This window comes from Acipenser ruthenus, chromosome 21, assembly GCF_902713425.1.
Source record: "Acipenser ruthenus chromosome 21, fAciRut3.2 maternal haplotype, whole genome shotgun sequence".
NCBI lineage: Eukaryota > Metazoa > Chordata > Actinopteri > Acipenseriformes > Acipenseridae > Acipenser > Acipenser ruthenus.
In genome coordinates this window covers 26,494,922-26,519,830 of record NC_081209.1, presented here as the reverse complement: position 1 = coordinate 26,519,830, position 24,909 = coordinate 26,494,922, and the positions used below count along the sequence as shown (strand labels likewise).

Here is a 24,909-nt window from a genome sequence, read left to right as displayed (position 1 = left end):
TTATCTTTGCATCGATTAAAAAAGTTGACGCTACAGAATTAAAAAGGAAAGCATATAAAATCCCCCTCATCTTTGATAACTGGCCTGCCAGTGGCTTGTAGTAGACTGGGTGTGCTGAAAGCCTTCACAAATGATGTCATGTCACATACTCTACCATAACTCTCCAGACGACCAGCTCCTTGAGATGACTTCAGCAGTAAGTTACTACTGTACTTTGGTGTTGCAGCATAAACCTAAGAAGGTGATCTTTGGAATCCACCCACTTATTAATGCTTGGTATCCCCCCCCACCCCCCCCCCCCCCCACACACACGTCCCCTATGCTTCATAACAACACTTTAAATACATAAGGAGGCACAAGAAGAAGAAAAAAAAAGTGTGATTAACTCTTCTGGTGCATCTGGTTTTCATAAAAGTCTCTGCAGGTTTCACAGCAGCGCTGGTACCACCTCATATCCTGGCAAAGGTTCTTCTCTCGTATTACTCGGCAGTAGACTGTCCACTGGTCCCCTGTGCATTTGTACGTGAGGGCAACTTGAGAGGGGAAGAAAGAGTTAGAAAAACAGGCATCCTAAATGTGCAATGTTACCCAGTATGGATCATTTCTACAGCCTGTAATTAGGATGTAATGCATGACATATCTGCTGTTGATTGGATAGATTCAGTTATGTAATACAGTAGACCAAATAACAAGGAAATACAAGTTCATCTTCAAGGTTGCATTTGGGACAGTAGATTTTTAAAAACATACTTAAACAACATTAAAACAAACCCAACCACCCCCATCCAAAGCTGGGTTAAACTCCTGTTAAGTGACGACCTATTACCTAAAATAATTCTGTCAGGAGGGCCTTCAAGACTTTACAAGTTATTAGAAGCACATCCTATAAAAAGCAATGTTCGTAACTACTTAAAAGCAATGTGCTTAGAACTACTTGCAGTAGTTTCCATTTTCAATAAGGTAAATGGCATGTGGTTTGCTTACCGAGCCTTGGTGATGTAATTGTGTTCACATTCACTTTCTCGTTGCAAGCTGCCTGGTGGCACTGCCTGTAAGCTGGCGGCTTTGTCACAGAGGGACACTCGTTGCCATGGCGACCCGTCACTTTGTGCATACACTGAACCACCCTGGACTGAAGGCCCTTTCCGCAAGTAGAGGAGCACTGAAATTCACAAAGAAAATGTCTGTTTCCATCAGTTCAGCCGTGTTCATGTTTAGAATTAAACACTTACAGGAGAATATTACATCTTGCTGAAAAAGTCAAAGTGAAACAATTGTGCAAGCAGAGCACATTTGAGAAAAACACATTTTAAGCTTCGAGAAGCAGAACATTTATCCACTAGATATATTTATTGCTATCCATCTATGTCTTTGCTGCATTGTGGTTGTCAGCATTTTTATTATATTACTGAAAGACCCCAGGGAATCTGAATTGTAGGTAACCCACAACAACAACAGAAACATAAACAAACAATCAAATGGTTCAATAAACCACCTCAAATCCCAGGTCAGTGATTTTCTAACAGGTAAGATCCATGTCCCCAACACTGGTGCCCTACAGGGTAGAACTGCATTACCAAGAAAGCAATAACACTATTCTTCAAAAAATTCCAAAAGATTAAGCTATTTTTTTTTTTAAGCCATTGCTTTGAAATCCACTATAATTAAAGTCAGCACTTTGTGTAATTATGTCTTCACAGTTAGTGCACACACAAAGCCTTGACATTTCCCCTTAATTTTCTTTAAAATCCCCTAACTAGCTAAAAGCTCAGGTTTAAGTCTCTCGATTTCCCCCCTAAAAGGTACCAAAAAAAGTCTGATTAAGAGTGCTATTCTGTCCTATAAGCGGGCCATTGTATTCATCACTTTAACCACCTTGTCTCTCCTTGTGAAAGTGCACATCATGATGAAAAACGAGAAAGTGTTCAGTTTGCACACAGGATTCAATTTCATCACCATTCCTACAGTCTATTCTTTTGTTTTCATCTCAAAACAAGGTCACCTCCAACACTCTGGAAAACTCAATGGCTTCATGTGATGTTTTGCAGCACACCCTGTATATCGAGTTATTCTGATGTAACAGACAGCAGTGCTCACTCAATCTTGTTTTACAAATGTAAAAGAATGCCGCTTTTTCCAGGAATTCCACTGAAAGCCTGCAGTGTGCAAAGTGAAGGCTGGGCACAGCAGTCACATGTGGTTCTGAATCGGTTGGAGTTTTATTAACCCTTTATCAATATTGTGACCATTTGGCAACAGCTCATTAGTGTTATTCAATGGGCTCGGCCAGTAATAATGTATTACAATGCTAAAAGTTACAATTACTATTGTTAACATACACCTGTGACCCAAGCCAGATTCGAACCCTGGTCTCCAGTAGTCGTAGGATGGTGCCACCTAACCCCCACAGATGTGTCCATTCCACATGGATTTGTGGGTAGTCACCTGTATCATTGGGGCAGCACATGGGTAATCAAATGTATCCAATACAGGAGAATCTCTGCTTTGTGACAACAGGCCCTTGTGAGTCACTGGCAGTGTTATCACATATTTACTCTCAATAATAAAACATGCTGCCTCTTCTCTTTTATTAGGTTATTTTCACTGTGTTTTCCAGAAAGAAGTCCTACAAGTTCCTTTTATAAAGAAAGTTCCTTATTGGTTCTCTTGACATATGACTTTCCTGAGACACAGGAGTAAAGTTATTTGGTTATTATTACTTGAAGCGTTTGCAATGGGATGGAACTGTCGTGCATTCGTTATTATAATATCTAGAGAGTTTCATGAAGTTTCATGACAATTGATCGTTCATATTTAATAATACCATACATCAACACAACTGGACTATCAGTTATATTAATGAAATGTACCTTTACTGTCTTTATTTTTTTACAAATGAGCGCTCTTGCAAATGGTATACGTTCTATAATAATCTATTTCATTATTGTGCAATCTGTTATCCAGACAAACTGACATGAAGTAAAAATGTAGGATACAGATAAGATTCATGTGTTTGACAGAGGATTACAGAGATTCTCGGTACGCAAGGATGACAATCCGTCAAATAGCAGAACATGAATAAACTTTAACTGCATGTGTATTGAAATGCACATCTCAATTTCTGAATAGATTTAAAAACAAGCGTCCTTCAAAATTGTGGCGTCCTTAATCTTGCTTCAGTGTTATATTGCATTGGACCCCCCCCCCCCCCCCCAAATAAATACATTTAAAAAAAACAAGAAGCTATTAAACTTTGTTATGCTATTAAACAAATAAAACACAGACTTAAGATAATATTGATGACATCTAATGCAAGTCAATAAAAAAAATAACATTTTTTTTTTTTTGAAGCTGGGAATTTCAATTTTGATCTTCTGTGAAGTGTAAGTTTTGGTTTTAGTTTGTGCAGTAAAAAAAAAAAAAAAAACAGATTGACCCCGTTGTCATGTGGAGGTCATGCATTCATATCAGATCTCTCTTGTAATATCAGCCTGATCGGGCCTCATGAATAATGTACGTGGCTGAGATCCAGGGCAGTAATTGAACTGAGATTTTCAACAAGGTGGAACCCTGTAACTGTCAACAACCCACTTCCTTTCATAAAAAAAGAACCAGCAATGAAAAGAACTTAAAGTATGTTAACTGCAGCCCAGCCCAGCCCCTGATTCGCTGTGTGTGTGACCCTGAGCAAGTCACTTAACCTCCTTGTGCGCCGTCCTTCGGATGAGACGTAAAACCAAGGTCCTATTGCAAGTGACTCTGCAGCAGCAGATCTTGATGCATAGCCCTAGTCTCTAAGTCGCTTTGGATAAAAGTGTCTACTAAATTACTAAACAACAACAACAACAACAACAACAACAACAACATTATCATCATCTAATGGAAACTATGTTTACGTCAACTAAATAACAGCACTAGTGCAGTAATAGCAAAGCATGTTATGCCTAAAAGTCTTTTCATAAAATCTTAGTAAGACGTCTTCCTTTGCAAAGAGCAAAGGATTTTAAGAACAGGGCTGAGGAACGCTGTGCATCACAGGCTGGCAGTCAGACAGAAACCAGCAACTGACAGCCAGGCATTACATTTTAAAGTTAAAGCAATTTAAAAAAAAAAAAGAGTAACATTTCTTTCAAAGTCTGTAAAATGTAAACAGAATGATTTAGCATGCATTGAATTGTTTATGAAAAGCAAAAGAGAAGCACTAGAGAGATCCCATAGTTGGTTTCTTGAGTTTGTAAGCAGCTCTGTACGGTATTAAGAGAATGTCTGATAAACAGATGAAAGCTATTTCTACAGCCAAGAGAAGACATATATACAGTATGTATTATGCAAAAAGGCCAGCAATTAAGAAGTACATTACCCTTCATTTTAACACGAAGTCCATCTAAATCCAATGTCTAAGGGAAAATTGTATTCGATTATTCTCCTCAGTCAACATCTTTCTGACATTGCCAAGAATAATTAAGACTTTCAATGCTTCCTAAATTTCTATAAGTGATGAGAAAAGCTCAATAGAGCAGTCTACAGCCATAGCTTTTGAGGGTTAACTGAATGAATAGTATTAATTTCTATTAGATGTTCCATGGCTATATCATTGTGAAGCACTGAGTTCTACTTGGTAATCCATCAACAGTGATGCAGAAAAGCGGCATGCCCACCTCTTCTGTGTATCTAAAATACATATTACACACATTCGAATGATGCACAACTGGATTTCTACATGTGCTCAATATTGGACCAGATTCTGAAAGCTTCTTACTCCAAATTTTCATGAACACATTTTGACATGGGGGTATAATTCTAGAAGCAAAAAGAATGAGAAAAAACTTGACTTATTACCAGCCTCCTAGATTAAATATCTTGAGTTGTTTGAGTCAGGTTTGTTAAATTCATTTGGGATTATTCCTTTCTGAAAAACAATATTCTAATGTTGATTTGGAGTAAAGCACTTTGATAACCTTGTCATCATTTACATATATACACATTTCAGTGTAGATTGCTTTAGGAAGGAGAATTTAAAATTATACAACAAGTTTATGACTATGTAGAACACTTCTATGAACTTCGATTCTGTTTTTTTGCCCAGTTTATTACTAAGTGTTAGTGGGAAGTCTGTGTTTTGGCTATCTACAGCATGCAGACAAAATGTTCAACATGCTGCAATTCACACCAACTAATCTAGTTAAAATGATGTATCCCCAGGGTGCACTTATTCAAGGAACAGTAATCGCATATAAAATTCTCCTTGGAGCACTTTTACGGAAAACCATTCATACCATAGCATCAGCAATCTTTGAGCGTCAGTGTGTCATTTAATAACAGGTTGTGATGGTTTTCCAACTTGGAACACATGCTAGTAAAGACTTGTGGTGCAGAAGAATGGAATACATTAAATTATTTTGTCTCTCCTAAGACTACTACTGTGTGACTTACGAAGGCCAGGTTATACTACTACACCATTGAAGACACTTGCTGAAACAGTTGCAGACTGTAGAGAGTATTATGAATGATAATTTTAAGCACCAATAAGTCAGGTCCTCCTTCACATACTTCACTGTTAGCCATCTCCGGTGTCGAAATGTTGAATCTGTACCCACTATGAAGTTCTTCTATAGCTTATAAAGCTTGGCCATGATTGCAAATCATTTCTCCCGTCTTAAATAAAGCGTAAACTGGAGACAAGCCAACAGTCTAGAGCTGTTTCAACAATATCAGACCTTTATTATTCAAAATAGCCTTTAAAAAACAGCCTTTTAATAGCTTGGAGTTAAAAGATTTTGTGAATGGTCTGGATAATGGCGCTATTGTTACCCTATGAAGGAAGAAAGCAATAAGACCTCAAAGTTTAAATCTTAGCCAAAGGCAAAAAACAAACTCTTGTCTGAGCTTGACTCCTAGTCTATTCAATGTATTTGAGGCCCAAAGGGCTAACTCTAAATGTCAACCATGAATTCGCTGCGAGAACCCTTTTCTGGCCATTCATTTATATTTCCAGAGACAGTGTTTGCTTGCATGTGCAATGATAAAAACAGATGCAGTAAGAAAAGATCAATGTGAAAACATGACAATCCCACCTTCTGGAGAGGCACAAGGGGAGAAATAACCCTGCCATTTTTAATTTCTATGCTGCAAAAATGATTATATCAACAGCCCGCCTGTGTTTTAACACTGACTTGCAACACAAGTGCAGAACATGACACTCACAGCGGGGGCAGATAACATTTATATCATGTGTGAAAACACCTTATACTTGATGATGTGAGAGGAAAGGAAAACATACAGGGGCCACTCAAAAAATATATATTTTTTTTTACTGAGGTCTGGTTTTTTTGGAAGGAGAAAACACCTCTGCTAACAACTGAATGGCTCTTAAGTTGTTTCCTTACAACCACTATATGGTGTGTGTGTGTATATATTATACAGACGTGCTCAAATTTGTTGGTACCCCTCCACAAAAAACGAAGAATGCACAATTTTCTCTGAAATAACTTGAAACCGACAAAAGTAATTGGCATCCACCATTGTTTATTTCATATTTAATATAAATCAGACTTTGCTTTTGATTTTTTATTCAACATAATATTGTAAATAATAAAACAAATGAAAATGGCATGGACAAAAATGATGGGACCGCTAACCTAATATTTTGTTGCACAACCTTTAGAGGCAATCACTGCAATCAAACGTTTTCTGTAGCTCTCAATGAGACTTCTGCACCTGTTAACAGGTAGTTTGGCCCACTCTTCCTGAGCAAACTGCTCCAGCTGTCTCAGGTTTGATGGGTGCCTTCTCCAGACTGCAAGTTTCAACTCTTTCCATAGATGTTCGATAGGATTCAGATCAGGACTCAGAGAAGGCCACTTCAGAATAGTCCAATGTTTTGTTCTTATCCATTCTTGGGTGCTTTTAGCTGTGTGTTTTGGGTCATTATCCTGTTGGAGGACCCATGACCTGCGACTGAGACAGAGCTTTCTGACACTGGGCAGTACGTTTCGCTCCAGAATGCCTTGATAGTCTTGAGATTTCATTGTGCCCTGTACAGATTCAAGGCACCCTGTGCCAGGCGCAGCAAAGCAGCCCCAAAACATAACCGAGCCTCCTCCATGTTTCACTGGAGGTATGGTGTCCTTTTCTTTGAAAGCTTCATTTTTTTGTCTGTGAACATAGAGCTGATGTGACTAGCCAAAAAGCTCCAGTTTTGACTCATCTGTCCAAAGGACATTCTCCCAGAAGGATTGTGGCTTGTCAATATGCATTTTAGCAAATTCCAGTCTGGCTTTTTTATGTTTTTCTTTCAAAAGTGGAGTCCTCCTGGGTCTTCTTCCATGGAGCCCACTTTCGCTCAAAAAGCGACGGATGGTGCGATCAGAAACTGACGTACCTTCACCTTGGAGTTCAGCTTGTATCTCTTTGGCAGTTATCCTTGGTTCTTTTTCTACCATTCGCACTATCCTTCTGTTCAATCTGGGGTCGATTTTCCTCTTGCGGCCGCGCCCAGGGAGGCTGGCTACAGTTCCATGGACCTTAAACTTCTTAATAATATTTGCAACTGTTGTCACAGGAACATCAAGCTGCTTGGAGATGGTCTTGTAGCCTTTACCTTTACCATGCTTGTCTATTATTTTCTTTCTGATCTCCTCAGACAACTTTCTCCTTTGCTTTCTCTGGTCCATGTTCAGTGTGGTGCACACAATGATACCAAACAGCACAGTGACTACTTTTCTCCATTTAAATAGGCTGAATGACTGATTACAAGATTGGAGACATGTGTGATACTAATTAAAGAAACTAATTAGTTTGAAATATCACTATAATCCAATTATTTATTATCTTTTCTAAGGGGTATCAACAAATGTGTCCAGGTCATTTTAGAATATCTTTGTAGAATAAGCAATAATTCATCTCTTTTCACAGCTTCTTTGCTTTATTCTATGACATACCAAAGGCATGCAAGTATACATGATAAAATAGCTTTTAATTTCATCACTTTTCAGGAGGAATGAAGCATTATTTCAATGAGCTGCAAGGGTACCAACAAATTTGAGCACGTCTGTATATATATATATATATTATACACACACACACTTAACTCTATACATTTAACACATATAAATCACTATTGTTTAAAGCCATTCTTGTTACAATGAAAATGACTAGGAATACCTTATGTTACCTTAAGATAGTCCAACATTAGAGTAATGGGGGTCTGTGAAACCAGCCGGTTATGATTTTATTTGTAAAATATTATACAAAAAGTAACTGGGTATTAATAGTTTAGTCAGTAATAAAAAATGACACTTGGTAAAAGTACAGAACTATTTAAAGTGTTCAAAAGACAGAGGAATTCAACATTTTGGAAAAGTGGTGCACAGCTACTTCGACCAGTTGACAAAAATAGTTTTGAGCCTTGGCAGTCTTTCTAAAGACAGTTCTAGTTTAATGTGTGGAATGGAGCGCTGGCTGTGTTTTAAGGAGAAGGGATCGTGAGGCAGTTGGCATGGCTTGTTACCCTATCAGACAGGTGGTCTGAAGCAGTTTCTTAACGTGTGTGTATTGGGAATGACATCACCTTGGCTTCCACAGCAGTATTGTATTTGAGGAGAATAAATCACAGAGGAAAAGAAAATCCGAGTTACTTGAATTTCAGTTTTATGTAATCATTAAATCTATTTAAAAAAAAAAATATTTGGATAAAGAAAATGGTTTCTATTATGTTAGGATATGAATATGTGGAGCAATACAGAAACTGCCAACACTTGACTTGCCAAAATGGTAATAAGGCCTCACAGTGCTTTGTTCGTTCCATAACAGGTCTTTAAAAGTGCTGGGAATCATTTTCACACTGCTGGATTATTGTGAGGTGCCTCTTTATGAGAGTCCTTCTGGGTACCAGCTCCTCACACGAAGAAGATTGAATGTTTGTTACACAGCAGCAGTAATTGAAATGTGTGCGTAGAATCCCTCAATTACAACCAAAGGGACGGAGTAAAACGTTCTTCATTACTGAGAACGATTCCTTTACATATTCATCCCACCACTGTGATGTCTACGGGCTGGTTAGACATCACTATCCTCTCATAGATGTTGTGGGTTATTTGCCTCATGAGATAATGCTTCGAAATCTCCAGTCAAGCAAGAATATCCTAATCTTTCATAAGTCTATCTTATAAAAGTTTAGGATATTATTGCTTGATTGAAGGTTTTGAAGCATGATCTCATTATTATTATTATTATTATTATTATTATTATTATTATTATTATTATTATTATTATTATTATTATTATTATTATTATTATTATTATTATTATTAACTTGACAGCCTAGACAATAAAACACAAAATAGATCATGGTGCTGCATAGACAAGTTATGAATTTCAAAAGGACCAACAACAAATTTTGCATTATACCACAAATTCGTATTCGTATCTTTAGAAGCCTATAAGCCAAATGTGTACAGTCTGTTTTTATTTAAGGTTAGTCTTAATTGTGCACAATTACAAACCACCTCCACATTAATATAATAGGTGTGTTTCCTATTCCTATACAGATTTTTAGAATGAATTGGAGGGGTTAGCGGCACATGTGTCCAGTCTATTGCTCCCAACATGGTGGAGAAACCAGAAATGTCACAGAAATTAGTTTAAGGCTTGTAAGCACACTCTGCTTTTAGGAAAAAATAGGTACTTGGGTGTTCGTCTCAAAAATGCATTGAGCACAACTGGCAACGCACAAGAAGAAGCGGACTGGGAGCAACAATTGCGACTGTTTAAAACATGCTTTCAAAGTTCTTAACAAATTGATGCAATTGTAAGTGTCGCAATTGGCTGCAGCTTTCTTACATCTCATTATCGTATTTGAGAACCCTCATTTGCATGATCTCCGCGCCTTTTTGCAATTTTATGCAAGAGCGCCCATAATTACATATTCATCTATGCTTGAACCGCAAACAGAAACTGCTGCCGCAAAGTATTCCCTAAAAAATAGCAAATAGCATTGCGCTTGTTTAGTACATTTCACCCAAGACTTCCGACGGGTTTGCAACTATTGCGACAGGCGCAACACTTTAGTACACCTACCCCTCAGTCTGTTCAACAATCCAATACTGTATTAAAAACATCTGTCCATGCTGCAATAGAGGCTTACAAAAGAAAGAGGACACAATTGAAATGTGTACAGCAGAAATAAAATATGGTAAAACCAATGATCTAAAACTGTGTTGTTAATGATGCCGTAATTCATGTTGCTGACATGTATCCGCTATCCAGCAAACGAAAGCGCAGATTGTTCACTCAGTGCTGCATTTCACAGCGATTTGACATTTAAATATTCCAATCTATTGTGAGTTAACAAGATGTGACTGAAAACAATTCAAACAAAACTTCAGAGAAAAACTAGCCATTCAATTTCTTACCCTTATAAGCGTGTTACCTTGTAGGTACACGATCCAGGTGTTATATATTTTGTTTACTTGCTGTGTAGTGCTATGATACCCAGTAAATGTGCAGTTTGCCATGTTTATACTGCACATTTACCATCATTTTGTTATCCACCGCTATGCTTGCCTATTTTATGGCCATGTTTATTCCACTTCAATTTTGTCTATCATTTCTCCCCTATATGTTAATGTTCAACTTGCAAAGACTAAGTGTAGCTTTACCTTGGACCAGTCTCCGGTCTTCCACTCGTAACAATTGGAGTGATCTTCACATGCCTCCTCCTCTCTGGGCCGGGTCGCTGGGTCACATTTCCCCTGAGAATTGGTGCAAGTCACTGTGCGCCGGTGGGTGCCTTTGCCACAGTCTGCAGAACACTAAGAGGGCAAAATGAAGTCAGTGTGCTGTAACAAAATTACTTTCAACAGCCGCACTGGTACAACATCAAGACCTTCTCATCCTGCTTCTGCACCATATTCCCATATCATCTTTAAAAGCAGCCCGTGTCTCACATTAATATTCTATTGAAAAACCTTTTAACAGATAAAAGAACATTAAAATTTGCCTTCTTCAGTCTGTGAATCATCGCTCCAAATCAATTGAAAAGAATGAGGTAGGTAGGGTATAGCACCTTCAAGTCATGCTAACCATTACGTCAGTCATTCTGGTTAGCGTTGCATGACAATAGTGTATAATAATAATAAAAATCCTTTGCCTATACACATACATATGTATAAGACTTTTCATAGTTTTCAGTAACGGCACCTCATTCTCTACTACAGAATTTTTTTTTTTTTTTTTTTTTTACAGGGGAGCATACTTTGTCCATCAAGGTCCCTTTGAGGTGACAGGTCATTTTCAAGTGCATGACTATCTGTAAATCAGGAAGCCCTACCTTTGACCATTCAGAAGCTTCCCAGACTGTAAGACAATCGCGACCTTCACAGCCCTGCACCGTGGTTGGCTTGGGACCCAGGCAGTAGATATCTCGGGTGTTGACATAAGAGCCGTTCTGGAGCTGATAAACGCAGGTCACTTCCCGTAGCTGGATGCCTTTCGCACAGGTGATGGAACAGGGACCCCATTCAGTCGTCACCCACCTGCAAAGGAGGGGGGTGACTGGGATCATCAACAAGCTCGAGGAGCCTCAAAAGATATGAAGTGTTGGGGATGTGCACAAAATTCAAGTTTGGCTTTGTAGGTCAGATTTTGTCATAGAAACATTCTATCCACAACTACAATGCAAACGCAGCACCTGCTGCTCTTTAAAGCCCAATTAGCTTTAAATTGGATTCATTTTCAGGCATACTGTATTTTTTTCAATCCAATAACCTAATCTCTGTGTGTCCATTCAAGGCATTTTAATGCGACTATCAAGCGATTTGAAAGAAAAGTTCGGATACCAATTTTTTGGTTTTGGTTGCATTGTTTGACATGTCTATATACAATGATATTACTGTAAGTGGTGTGTGGCTAAAGGAATAAAACAAGGGGATTTTGCATGTTTGTTTTACGAAGGGAAATTGGGTTAAAACAATCCCAACAAGTCCTTAAATATTGCTGTGGGATTAGAATCTGGCTCCCAAGGCAGTTTTCAGCAAGCACTGATATATTCACTTTTGCCCTGTGTTTTAGAAGTTTCCTTCCTGTCTGCACTAAGGGGAACACAGCTGGCCTGGCTTGTTGTTGGGTCAGGCAGGGCTGTACTTAGCCCAGTCAATCCTGACAGCCTGTTTGTGTCTGGTGTGCTCTGAACTGTGTGGGGTTGGTGGTAAACTCATATTCAATCTTACTGGGGTCTGAAGATTGGATGGGAAATCTTGTGCAGAAAGGTCACAATCCCTCCGAGTAATTGATAGTGAAGCCGCAGTAGGAAACACAATATGAAAGTTTAAAAACAGTCTCTGATACAATAGGAAATACTGCACAGTGCTGCTCCATAATAAAATGTGGACACTGCACTCTAACTGCAGTACTTGGTGTTTAAACCAAAACCAGTCAGGGTTGGAGATCAGATATGAAACACAATCTAAAAGGCAAGAACATGAACATGTTGAGCACGTCCAAAAGTACCTCTGATTATATTCAGGCCAATGCATCAATATAAATATGAAAACATGCCTTATTACCATCTCTGAGGACTCTCCCCTCACCTCCACCCAATCCCACCCCAACCAGAGGGCTGAAGCATACAGCACTATTACATAGATCAAAACCCTGGTGTTGAATATCAAGGAGGCATTTCACGTATTTTCATTGTACCTGCCTGGCTTATGATGCCAGAACCTATTGAGGTAATAGAAAATATTAGTAACATTAATAAACAATAAAAAGGAACACACAGTAAAAACGCAAGACCCATCTGCTGCTCACGGAGTATGTGCCACATCTATTACAAGGACAAAATGCCTCCCCCGCAAACAAATAATAAAAGCATTTTCAGTGCAGTAACACTCCAGTGAAACACACAGCGAATACTTGCACATCACTACATGGGAACCTGACCTCCCTGGCTCTGCCATGGGAAAAGCACCCTTTCAGTCATTCTTTTACTGAAATCTCACATTTCTCAACTGAAGTGCCAGCAGACGCTGCCTTGTGTAAGGTAATGCGCACAAAATGAGAGAACATGTTAAGCACCTTGAACTGTTTGTTGACACTGGCAGGAACATTGTAAAAAGGGAGGCAGAGTGGATGACTGTGCCTCAAAATCAGGGGAGTTCCTGCTGGGTTCCTCAGCTGCAGAGGAGTTTAGCACAGCTTGTTTGAGTGGTTACATCTGCCGCTCTCTCAAAATAAATCTCAAGATTAAAAAGGAATGGCAATAATAATGAAAGCTCGTTCTGGATACTACAAGGAGAGAAGTTATTGTAAAACAATGACAAATAATAAAAAAAAGTTAAATGGCTCATTTTTATTGGAAGATATCCATAAAGAGAACTTTACCAAGATAGAGAATCACAGAATACAGTTGTGTATCTATTGTGAAACCAGTATCTCAGTGTCCATTCATTATCAGCCAGAAAACAAAGGTCACACAGCTACAATACGACAGCCATGTTAGATCATAGAGAGAGATATATAGATATTGATACAGTACACCCTCGCTATAACTAACCTGTTGGGGTCCAAGCCTTTTGTTCGTTATATCGAGGGGTTCGTTATAGTGAAAGGACAATCAGAATGTACGATAAACTGCTGGAGTAAGTTAATGAGATGAGATTGTGAATAAAAGTAGAATTGCATGTACCTGTTCATGTCATGTATGCAGTATTCTGCCTTTGCTTTATCCTGTTCATTAAAGATTTAAAACACAGTACAAAAAGCAAAAATCCCAAATTGAAGCTGAACTTTTATTCAAAATCAATCTGACATGAATCGTTTCTAAATTGCACCAAATCTTAATCCAACATACAAGAATCCCAAACTGAGCTTTTATTCCAAAATCAACCCGACATGAAAGGTTCATCAGATCCTCAAGTTTTTTTTTTTAGTTTTTTTTTTTTTTCTCTAAATCAATTTTGCTTTGCTTTTTGACATCCTATATGCACGACAGAGATATGCCTGCGTTACTCCTTTTTTCAAACGATCAATATAGTTTCCAGCTTTGTTGCAACATTTTAGTTTCGGAGGCATAGTTACACAGTGCATGCTTTTTATTAAGACAGAAGAGTTGACTTCACTGCAGAGGTGGCATCCTGTGCGTACAAACTGGAATGTTTACAGTGTGTGTTTATATGATTTTTTTTTTTTTTTATTGGGGTCCAGGGGCCAGGCTCATTATAATGAAGTGTGTTATAGTGAGGGTGTACTGTATATGCTTATTCCTTTGTGTTAGAATGACATATATGTGAATATATCAATGTTGTACCTTTAAAAAAGTTATTTGCAGACAAACTACATACAAAAAAAGTTTGCATAACTACCAAGGCTACAGCTTAACCACTTAAGCAGAGCCAACAAGTATAACAGTAAAACATCTGTCAATTTGTGCAGCTGTATGTCTTCCAAAGTCGGATGTTCTCATTAAAACCTTCTCATTTAAAACCCACAGACTAAGACTATTAAACTTCACACCAAGCCAAAAAAACGAAATCTGTATCATTTTGGTTGCATAGTTCCATTTGTGGTGAGATGGCTGAGTTTTTTTTTTTTCAACAGGAACTTGAAGGGACCACCATAAAGTTTTAGGAGCAATTGTGTGTGTGTGTGTGTGTGTGTATATACATTATATATATATTATATATATATATATATATATATATATATATATATATATATATATATATATATATATATATATATATATATATATATATATGCCGTGTTTAGGTCAGTGTCTTTGAAACTGCAGACATTAGGATCTGTGTCACATTATATGGCTGTCACAAGTCATTACTGTGGGCTGTTTCGTGGTGCTACCGGGTACGTTTTTTGTTTTCCGTAAGGAATATCAATAAGGCCAAGCTATTCGCCATGACCAAGTCAACCAACAGCATTATTTTGACCCAATTTAATTAGATTCAATAGGGCTCTCTGCGGTAGTCTGGAAATAAATCTGCAGTTTAAGATCCATAAAATGTGACTGCGAACACATCCTGCTGCGGAATGTAATTGAACTCCTTTAGAAACTGTTTGAACTCCATGGACTGGAAAATTATTGGACTTAAAGCTTCACGCAAGCACTTAAAAAATACAGCACAACCTTGTAAAACTGTATTGCCTGTGCTACAAACATATATCGGTATGCTACTAGTCAAAAAGGTAGGAACCGTAATCTTTCTTCTAAATTAAAAGTCATAAAGGATCCATACTTCATTTCAGTAATCAAATTCTACAGACAATACAGGATTCTGTGTTAATGGAATAGAAATCTTTAATGGGAAGACATGTAAAAAATGATTCTCCCTTTCAAGGTCTGAATTGATGACAATGATCAGGAGTGTACTGCCGTTGTCTTTCATAGTATGGATTGCACAGCACATGCGCTTATCTAAAGAACTCAGTTGAGCTCACATGAAGTAGGCCTAGTTGTTATTCATGCCAGGGCATCATTTTCCACTATAGCTCAGGCTATAACAAGTCTCTATCACCACCAAACCCCAGATAAATACCAAATTCCATTGCACGCCAATTCGGCAGGGTTTGTGACTCGGATTTCAGCTTCATTCACACACCGATGGGATGTGGAAAATGAGTAACAGAACTGTATGTGGTAGGCTGGCTTACAGTCAAGATAAATCCTACGAGGTGAGATAAGCTCACAGTGGGGACCCCAGTTTGCCCCGTATTCCTGTAGCGCCAGCTGTAAGAGACAGGATACCACTATTGGTGTAATCCAACCGAGTCTCAGCATGCCTGTAACAAATAAGCCACTAAGCTGCTAGATAGTACAGGAATTGAAAAATAGCAAAATACCACACTGCTATGAACAATGCATCACATGTCCCTGGGAGTTTAGATCTCAAAAACAGCGATAGTTCCAGGGAACTCCCTAACTCCACCTGAGGCGAGGAGTCAACTGGACATTAATGCACAAACATGCTGAGCTCAGCAGGGCTCAGAATAATACATTATTATAATCCTGTTATGTACACTGATAGCTAATATGACATCTCCCTTCACACGTGTAGTGTACACGATGGAATATTAAAAATTATTCTTATCATATAAATCAAAACATCATGAGGAAGGAAAGCTTCAAACCCAGATGACTTGCAGATGTATCTCATATAAAAGAAACATAGACCAAAAAAAAAAAAAAAAATGTTCAATCAGGGTCTGATGCCTCTTCACACTCAATTCCTGAAAGGGCCAAACTCATTTGAGAATGTGGTTTTAAAAAAGCTAGACAAACAAAGCAAGTCAGATCCTTTTCCCGTTTTAATTATACAAAGCTCTGAAATTGCTGAGCAAACAGTTCTTCAAGAGAGTCCAATGTGAATAAATGGTTCAGTTGGATGAAATGTTTATTGAAACAGTATCCTTGCAAAGTACTTATCTTTAAATTGAAACTTGTTTTAAATGACGTAACACAAAAATAGCAGCCTGCAATAACACACGAGGGAAGCACCCACAATCTCACTGGAAAAGGGATTGCTGCAGTTAATGTTAGAAACACTATGATATAAACTCATTTCCAGAATTAAATAATACATTATCGCAATTAATCATTTTAAATGGACAACCCATGAATCTACAGTTCAAGTTGTTCAAGGTCACAAGGTAAAATCGATTAATCATGATTAGGGCTTGAATTTTTCATTATTTTTTTTTTGCTCAGTTCGGGGGGGGGGGGGTAATCGGTTTTTATTATGGGTATTTGCAGACGAGTTTATCTGAGAATTGTGAGAAGTAACAGATTTCATTGTACACCCATTACTGCCCATTCTGGACAGTTTCAGGAACAGCAATTTCATCATCATCATTTAGTAAATCTTCATCAATTGCATTTTTCGTTTAACCATTGTTCAAACAAGCTTGCAACCCACTTACATTTTGACTGAGTACTTCTCGAAAACCAATCGCTGGCAATTATACTTCGGTCTTCATCTGTTTTAGCTTTGGCAAAACAATCAAGAACTTTACTCTCCGTTCCTGGTTCATATTCCTATGTTTTTTGCATTTTTATTTTGCCAATGCCATTTTCATGTTCTACATCTAAAACATAGTCTTCGCTACTATCCTCACTTAAAGCAGACAGTTGTCTGTGTAACTGGGATTTCAAACTCAAACTTCAAGGAACTCATGACAACATTCCCACAATATGAGAGACAAACATTTTAATTGTTTGAACTGAGCGTAACAAAGGAGCAAAAACCAAATCCAATTACCAAAATTAACAAATCAATTGAATCTCATTAAGATATCGAACAAGAATCAAAATTAGGAAGAAATGTTGAAGTGGCATAAACAACTCAAAGTGTTGAAATCACTAAGAAAATAATCTGCAGTTTAATTATTTTGACCGATTCAAAACTTATCATTGTTTATCCCTTACTTAAAATCAATTAGGGACTACTGTCCATCTACTTCCGGCTATGATCCCAGATGAAGAGACTCACCGTGACTGGCAGGGGTGTATATTGCACCTCCTGACCTGGGCGGCTGGTCGATTCTCTAACTGACAGCTGCTGTCATTCGCCAGGGTCATCATCTTGTTGATCATCTGCATACAGGAGACGGTAGTTTTGCGTTCACCTAAATAAAAGCAAAATGAAACATACATTTTTAAGGTTACATTTCTTAAAATAAACTGTACCAAAAAAAGCTTTCTCTAAAAAATAATAATAATAATAATAATAATAATAATAATAATACTATTTGATTGATAAAAGCCAATAGTGTATTTCTGTCAGGGAAAATAAGTACAGTATGACGCTTTCTGTTCTTTCATTTATGGTTTAAAACACTGTAGGATAGACCGCGTACTGTTGCTGAGAATAACCCGACATATTTCAAGTTAAGACAGCAGTTTAAAAGATGAATTACTTATTATCTGCATTCTGTAGCTAGCCTTGGTAAAAACAGGTTGTAAATCATAACGAGAATTACTTCTCAATCAAAGAGAGTGGTAATTATATCAAACTGAGCAGAACACATTGAGTGGTGTCAGCCTTTTCAGATGTGAATCAATCAGCATGTTTATTTATTCTGTCCTCTAAATAACTCTAAACGACGTCTCATACAGAACTGTTTACGCTCACATTTGATAAGAGGTTCAAGTAAGTTGCTAAGCGACCCGGACATAAAACAAAATTCGAACTACAGTAATAGGGATGAACCTTACTGCGGAGACCAGGACTTGCACATATGCTCTCATTTTGTAACTCCTGCATTGTTCATCCATCTATTTGTGATCTTTACATATTCATACAAAAAGAGGTTAGCCTGTATTGAAGATTCCTCTCCCCATTTTTAGAGATGCACAAATTAGATATATAAAAGTATAGCAAACCACATTTTCACACTTATTCATGCAACACTGTTTTTCGGGGTAATGCAGTGTTGTCCGATTCTGTGATTGAATTCATAGTATTGCATCGGCTCAAGGTGAAGATGAAGATGAATAGTCCTGCAATAATTACAGCTTTAATATAAATAAACAAGGCAACCTAACAGAAAGCCCAGTAACTGATTTATTTTAAACTGGAAACAATCCAGCAATCCAACATCATTGTAATGCTTTGCCAATACCCTCGTTCTTGGTGCTCTGCATTAACAAAGGCAATTACGAAAGTTATTTTTGGTTGCGAACCTGACTTTACCAATTTAGCACTCAGCTGAGCATGGCAGATCTCCAAAGTGTTAAAAAAAAGAAAAAAAGTCAGCTTTAAATCCGTTCTTGCTTTAAAAAAAAAAAAAAAAAGAAAATGTGGCACAGAACCAACTTTTATGATTACCGCATTTATTATTTTGTCATTAAAATTTGCAGAACCGTATTACAGGATGTAAAATCAGATGCTAAAACCACTGCACTGCTCCGGAGAGCGGAGCCGTGTGATGAAGTGAAATGACAGCGCTTTTCAAACATGATTAAAGCAGTGCTCAGTGATACAGTCCTGACAATCAGGTGCACAGGGTTGGAAGAGATAGCAAGATGTCGAACAGCACCCGGGGGTATTATACTGTATATACATTGAACCTACAGGAGAGAATTAGCAGATACAATGAGAAGCACAGTTAAAGCTCTGCCAAATGTATTAAAGAGGGGTGCAGAAAAAGAACTCAACGTGCTTCTGGAAGGGAAAGGAAGCAAGGAATTCCACACTACTGAGGTCTCGTATGGGGCTGCAGGTGGACAGAGAACAATTTAATGACAAGTCACAGGATATTAACATGATTGAGCCAAGAGACAACACATGTGTCTACAGTATATCCATGCCTAAGAGCACCCTCCTTACGTCAGCTTTTATTCATATATATATTATATATATATTTTTATTTTTTTTATTTATATTACTGCAAGTTCCTATGGCTTATGATTCCCACCCATGCAGAAGGCTTAATGTTACAACAGTGCCTGCAAACATGAGCACTGTGAAAGACCAGGGTCAGTACAGGGTGGGCCAAATCCTTGCAGAATTCTGCTGGCCACTCAGTCAACACGCTTCACAATTTGCTGACTAGTCAAGCTAGCTATGTCTAGTTGAAATACAATTTCATTAATGGGTCATACTAAATACCAATTATAGACAAAAGCACCAAAATTAAATACGTTTAATAAAAAAACACACCTGTAGTTATTTAAATCTTCTTACACTGACTATTGTTATGACAGCTGATTGCATTCATACAGCTTTTCATAAAGGCAGTACCAGCTAGCAGTATAGTAGCTTAGAAGTCACTTAAACCTACAATGCTCTAACTTTTGAAAATGTTTATTATTTCGCCTTTAACAAGGCAATTACGAACAATTATTTTACAATATAAATGTGTTTCTCAAATAAACTGGTCCTAAAAACAAAGATGGCAGTCCTTCAAAAACTATTGTGGTTTGTAAAAACTGTCAAAGGATGTTATAAAAGCATAGCCTGTGAAGCTTCAAAGGTAACCCGATGTCTTGACCTGACTGGACTCTGCTCAGAGGATGAAGTCATATCTACAGAACACTCCCAATCACCCCACGTTTAATGCTGTTTGATGTGTTTTTTTTGGATGGATTTTCTTTCTGCAAAGCCAACTGCAAATTACTTCTGCTGTGCATGGGGTACACATGTGCTGCAGTGTACTGCTTTCCGGATTTGGTTTCAACTTCCAAAGTTAAAATAGAAAGCAAATATCGGAAAAATTTTGCTCTGCAAAGAGGCATTCCCATGATTTTAGTTGCGGTGGGGGGGGGGGGGGGGGGGGGGGCAATTAAAAATGCATTTACATCAGCTTCACAATAATGCCATGCAATCCGAAAACAAAACCCACAGAAGGAACACTTTGCATTATTTTCCACTTAAAGCTTTGAAATGTAATCCTGATCTCCAGTAAATCAAACACCAACAGCAGCCTGAACTCATTGAGCGTTATCATTTGTGATGAAGTTAGTGCTTTTGAGAGGCGACAGATTGCCAGAGTGTCTATGGTGATGCTACAGCTATACCTAATAATGGGTTTATTATTATTATTAATCCAAACTCAAGCAGAACAAATGTTTCAGCTAAAGTTAAAGTTCCACATGTAACTGCATGCATGCTCCCAAGCTGGTTACATCACATGGGGCCCCGATCTTAGAACTAGCCCCACAATAGTGATTTTCATGCTTCTCCGATATTCATCTATCACAAAGATATGTTTTATAAATTATTACCATATGGAGAATACAAATGACCTGAATGATGGCAGATGTGCTTCCAACCATGACATGATTCTATATACCCATTTTAAGTCTTGGCTACCTGATCTTCAGGCAAACTGGGGAGACACATATAGGCATTAACCCCTGCTTCTGAAGACCAGGTCATCTGTGGTATTAGAAAAGCATGATGTCCTCAACTTAAACTTGCACATTTAGGAGGTCAGTCACGCCAATATAAACTCGTCTGCAAATACCCAGACTCTGCCAACACTAGAAATCCAAATTTAAATCAGGAGCAGCTTGATCTAATCAAAACAATATGCAAACAGTTCTTTCATTTTTATATTATATATATATATATATATATATATATATATATATATATATATATATATATATATATATATATATATATATATATATATATATATATTCAAGAAAATACAGCTTAAGAACACCAATACAATCCATTAAAATGCCAATTCTTAACTATTTCTGGGGCATGGATATTCCCAGTCTTTGTGAGGAATACAGTCTACTTGCAAAGTCTTTAATGCAATCCGAAAAGTCTCACTGTGTACTGTCTATCAGTGTGATGTCCTTGTTGGATTATTGAAAGATACATTTTGCATGGCTCTGCAATGCTCTGTATGTATAGCTTGTATATGCAAAAGACCAGACTTGTGCAAGTCAGACACAGTATGGGAAAGCTGGGGATCATATGAACCAAACTCCATAAGTTAGAAATATTAACCACACCAGGACTGTTCCTATCTCCCCAAGAGACGCCTCTGCTGAGTCAGAGCCTTTTTATGTGTTTTCAGATCCTTGGGCTAGCACCCTTCAAGACAGAGCCCTCTCCTCTGAGGAGGATGGCTCCCCGGTTGAGGATCTCTTCCTATCCTAAAATTTCCTGGGCCCTCTCAGCCCGCTTCAAAGTCTGGGCTAGCAGCTCGCTCCTTTAGCCTAAGCCCTTGCTCTCTCCACCCTCTACTGTCCCACTAACAGCTCGTTTCTGCTTCCACTGCTCTATCCTCATAGCCCCAGCTCACGCCCCATGAATTGAGCTTTCTGAAGAAACTGAAAGCTCATATTCAGAAGGGGTGTGCAACTGTAATTTCTACCCCATCTACAGCTGAGGCAACTAAGTATCTCTTTCAAGCATGGCGAACTGTCATAAAAATTGACCATGATAAACTGTATATGGGCTGAACGCATAATAGACAAAGACATTCTGACCTCCTTACTGTATCTTCTACAGAATATTGACCAGCCACATAATGATTTTTATCAGCCAGAGTTTAAAAGTTAATTGCAGCGGATCATTTTTTAACAGTATCATTCCACGCTGCAGTAATAATAATAATAATAATAATAATAATAATAATAATAGCAGACCTCCACCACACTGGACACTGCAGTCCTCCCAGCTGCTATGGCTCCAGATGTAGAGTGGCTCTGGCTGCTTCGCTTGCTCGATCTTGTTCCTCTCAGTCTGGTTTATTGAGATGGTGTATTCGTAATGGATCCCATAGTTTTGGTCATGGAACAGCAGCACCTGATTTGAAATAAAAAAATAAAAAAAAGAGAAGCATACAGAGTTGGTGGGAGTTCTGGGCGTCATTATATTTATGCTTTTTTCCTATTTTTCTTTCCTGTGTACTGTCTGAATTCAACGCTTTGAAATACACTACTGTCAACGTCAAGCAGCACAGACAAAACCACTTGTGCAGGAAACACAGGAATCAATGATATTTAGAGGATTAAAAAAAAGACATGGCGTGCAAATCAACAAACAAAAAATAATAATTACCACGTCACAAATAGGAGCGATTTAAGTGGCAATTATCCAAACCGCTTTGTGTTAAGTATCAGTTACATGGTGGCGCAATTGATTGTGTATCAACAAACAAAATAAGAGAAAGCACATGAATTCAAGGAAAACGCTTCCAGAAATGCTTTGGATCACTCCCTTTAGATAGCTCTTGATCTTCATTAAGACAGACTTAAGATGCATACGAAACCAATTTTCTTCAATTTTCTAGCATTGTTTATTTTTTTTGTGCAATTGCCTGCAAACACGTGTCACAATGGACTCTGAGTTCTCTCGCTGCTCGTCAGACATGCGTGTTCCTTCTTGCTGTTTACAAGGCAAAATACCCCTTTAAAGGGCTCCGCATAGCCTCAGTTACAGTCAATATCACGGCTTCAAGCAAACGGTGGGTAAGGGAGATTATAGCATGGAACATCAGCAATTTAGCAGAATATTCAAGATCAGGCATCAACGTCATGGTTCTCTAGAATAGCTCACAGGATAATGCTGCCAAGTGTGTTCCCTTTGAAGTCAATTGATTTCACTGTGCATTTTTTTGAGGAGTTATTAGACGATTTAATGTAATCCTAAGTGATGTAAATTATTCTTTTTTTGAAGTCTGTGGTGTATAAATCTAATCCAGTGTTTTTTTTTTCCACTGAAGGTTCTATCACTCTGCAGCAAGCGAAGGTAATTTATCTACATACAGTAAAGTAAGTACAGTATACCTCTCTACAAACAAACACATTTTCTTTTTAATCTTCCCCTATAAAAAAGTGAGGCAAACCATGGTAAACCTAAGGGGCCAGCATCTTAAAAAAGGGGCTGTTGGCTGTCTTTGTACACTTGAAATGTTTTTGGAAAGATATAACCAGAACCTTTGACTTGTTGCAGTTTGCAAAAAAATAAAACCACATGTTGATTAATTCAAACCTAAACTTCTTAACACACCAACAAGGTTTCTAAAATCAGTTCTCGTCGGTCTTTCTGCATTTGGCCAAGAAAAAAAAAAATAGTACTTTTACAACTCTCCATAGTTCATAAAGACCTAACGGAAATCAACTTGTTAACTGATACGGAGACTCAAACCAAGGCTAATGACTTTACCAGCAGCTGCAGGGGTGTTTCAGTGGGTCCCTTGGCAGACATTTTCTCCCAGAGCCCCCTCCTGACGTAGCGGACGGTGGTTCCGGCGATCTGGAACTCCCCGGGCAATTCAATCTTCCAATCGCTGTTGATGGATCTCTTGCTCGAGTCCTTTAAAGCTGAGGTATTCAAAACCAATTGACACATCAATACAGTACACTTACCACAGCATCCCAGAAACACCCATCACCAAGCATAGTGGCAAACAGCACTGCATCTATTGAATTTATTGTGGAAACAGCATGTGTAATCGGTCTGTACGTTATACTAGATCTACCAGCGCTGTACAGTACCGTTGTAGGTTTTCAGAACTCCAATATACTTTTGTGGACAACAGTCCTTATGGAGAATAATACTCTAGCCTTGGTAGATCAGTAGGTATAATAAGAGGTGCAATCAGAGGTATATGTGGTGTGGCCTACTTAGATATTATGTTCAATAACATTTGGTAATTCCGGCTAATTTGAAATCTTACGCTAAGCGCAGTCCAAGTTTGGTAATACAGTACTAGTAATAAAGTCATACCTGTTTTCTAGGGCTGCTGGAGAAGTAATAAAGGACTGTACATATCTTATAATGGGTTAACCACACAGAAGCTGAAAAGAAAAGCTCTCAGTTGCTCCAGAGTCCTACATCTGGAGGTTTTGTACCAAAGCCAAATGACTTCTTCACCGAATGTACAAAGTTTTAGCACACTTCCCTTTGGGTCCTAAACATACCAAGTTCTTAATGTGTGCATGTTTTTTGTAATTTTGCTGCAAGTTAAAAACAAAATCAATACTGTCAGTCATTTGCACCATCAACAATTACCTATTTAATAAATGGCTTAAAGCCTAAAGACTACTTCTTTTGAATTTCTGGGTTTGAAAAGAAATCATAATTACTTTCAGAATCCTTTTCCAATAGAACACAAAACGCTACTCTAAAATGTGCTATCTGAAACATGTGGCAGCTTTTATAAAGACAATGCTCTTTCTTCTTTAGACAAGGTATTAAATAAAAGGAACAGGAAAATAGACTAGGCTTGTGAGTTAGCTATATCTTAATTATACACAACATTATTAAAACAATACAATCGAAGTCTCACACGCACCCAGCTATTAACCCTACTTTATTGCACTACAGCATGCTTTACAGATTGCATTTGGAGGTGAAAACACAGGCCAATGTAGAGATCAAGGCTTTTCCACACTTACCACTTCAGGACAAGCAGCTTGGATTTTTAAAA

General features: G+C 38.0%; 1 protein-coding gene across 2 annotated transcripts in view; it reads right to left on the bottom strand.

The window, feature by feature from the left end:
- Positions 1–304: 304 nt before the first annotated feature.
- The window catches only part of LOC117427711 (A disintegrin and metalloproteinase with thrombospondin motifs 17-like), an 84,215-nt gene continuing 59,610 nt past the window's right edge, over positions 305–24,909 (bottom strand). For both annotated transcript variants that reach the window (XM_034045935.3, XM_034045936.3), the window contains 7 exons: positions 23,643–23,800; positions 22,121–22,280; positions 17,499–17,634; positions 11,330–11,534; positions 10,659–10,811; positions 985–1,162; positions 305–533 (listed from right to left, as the gene is read on the bottom strand). In XM_034045935.3, coding sequence (XP_033901826.1) covers positions 382–533; positions 985–1,162; positions 10,659–10,811; positions 11,330–11,534; positions 17,499–17,634; positions 22,121–22,280; positions 23,643–23,800 — 1,142 coding nt within the window. In that variant the 3' untranslated portion in view covers positions 305–381. The remainder of the gene's footprint in view (positions 534–984; positions 1,163–10,658; positions 10,812–11,329; positions 11,535–17,498; positions 17,635–22,120; positions 22,281–23,642; positions 23,801–24,909) is intronic.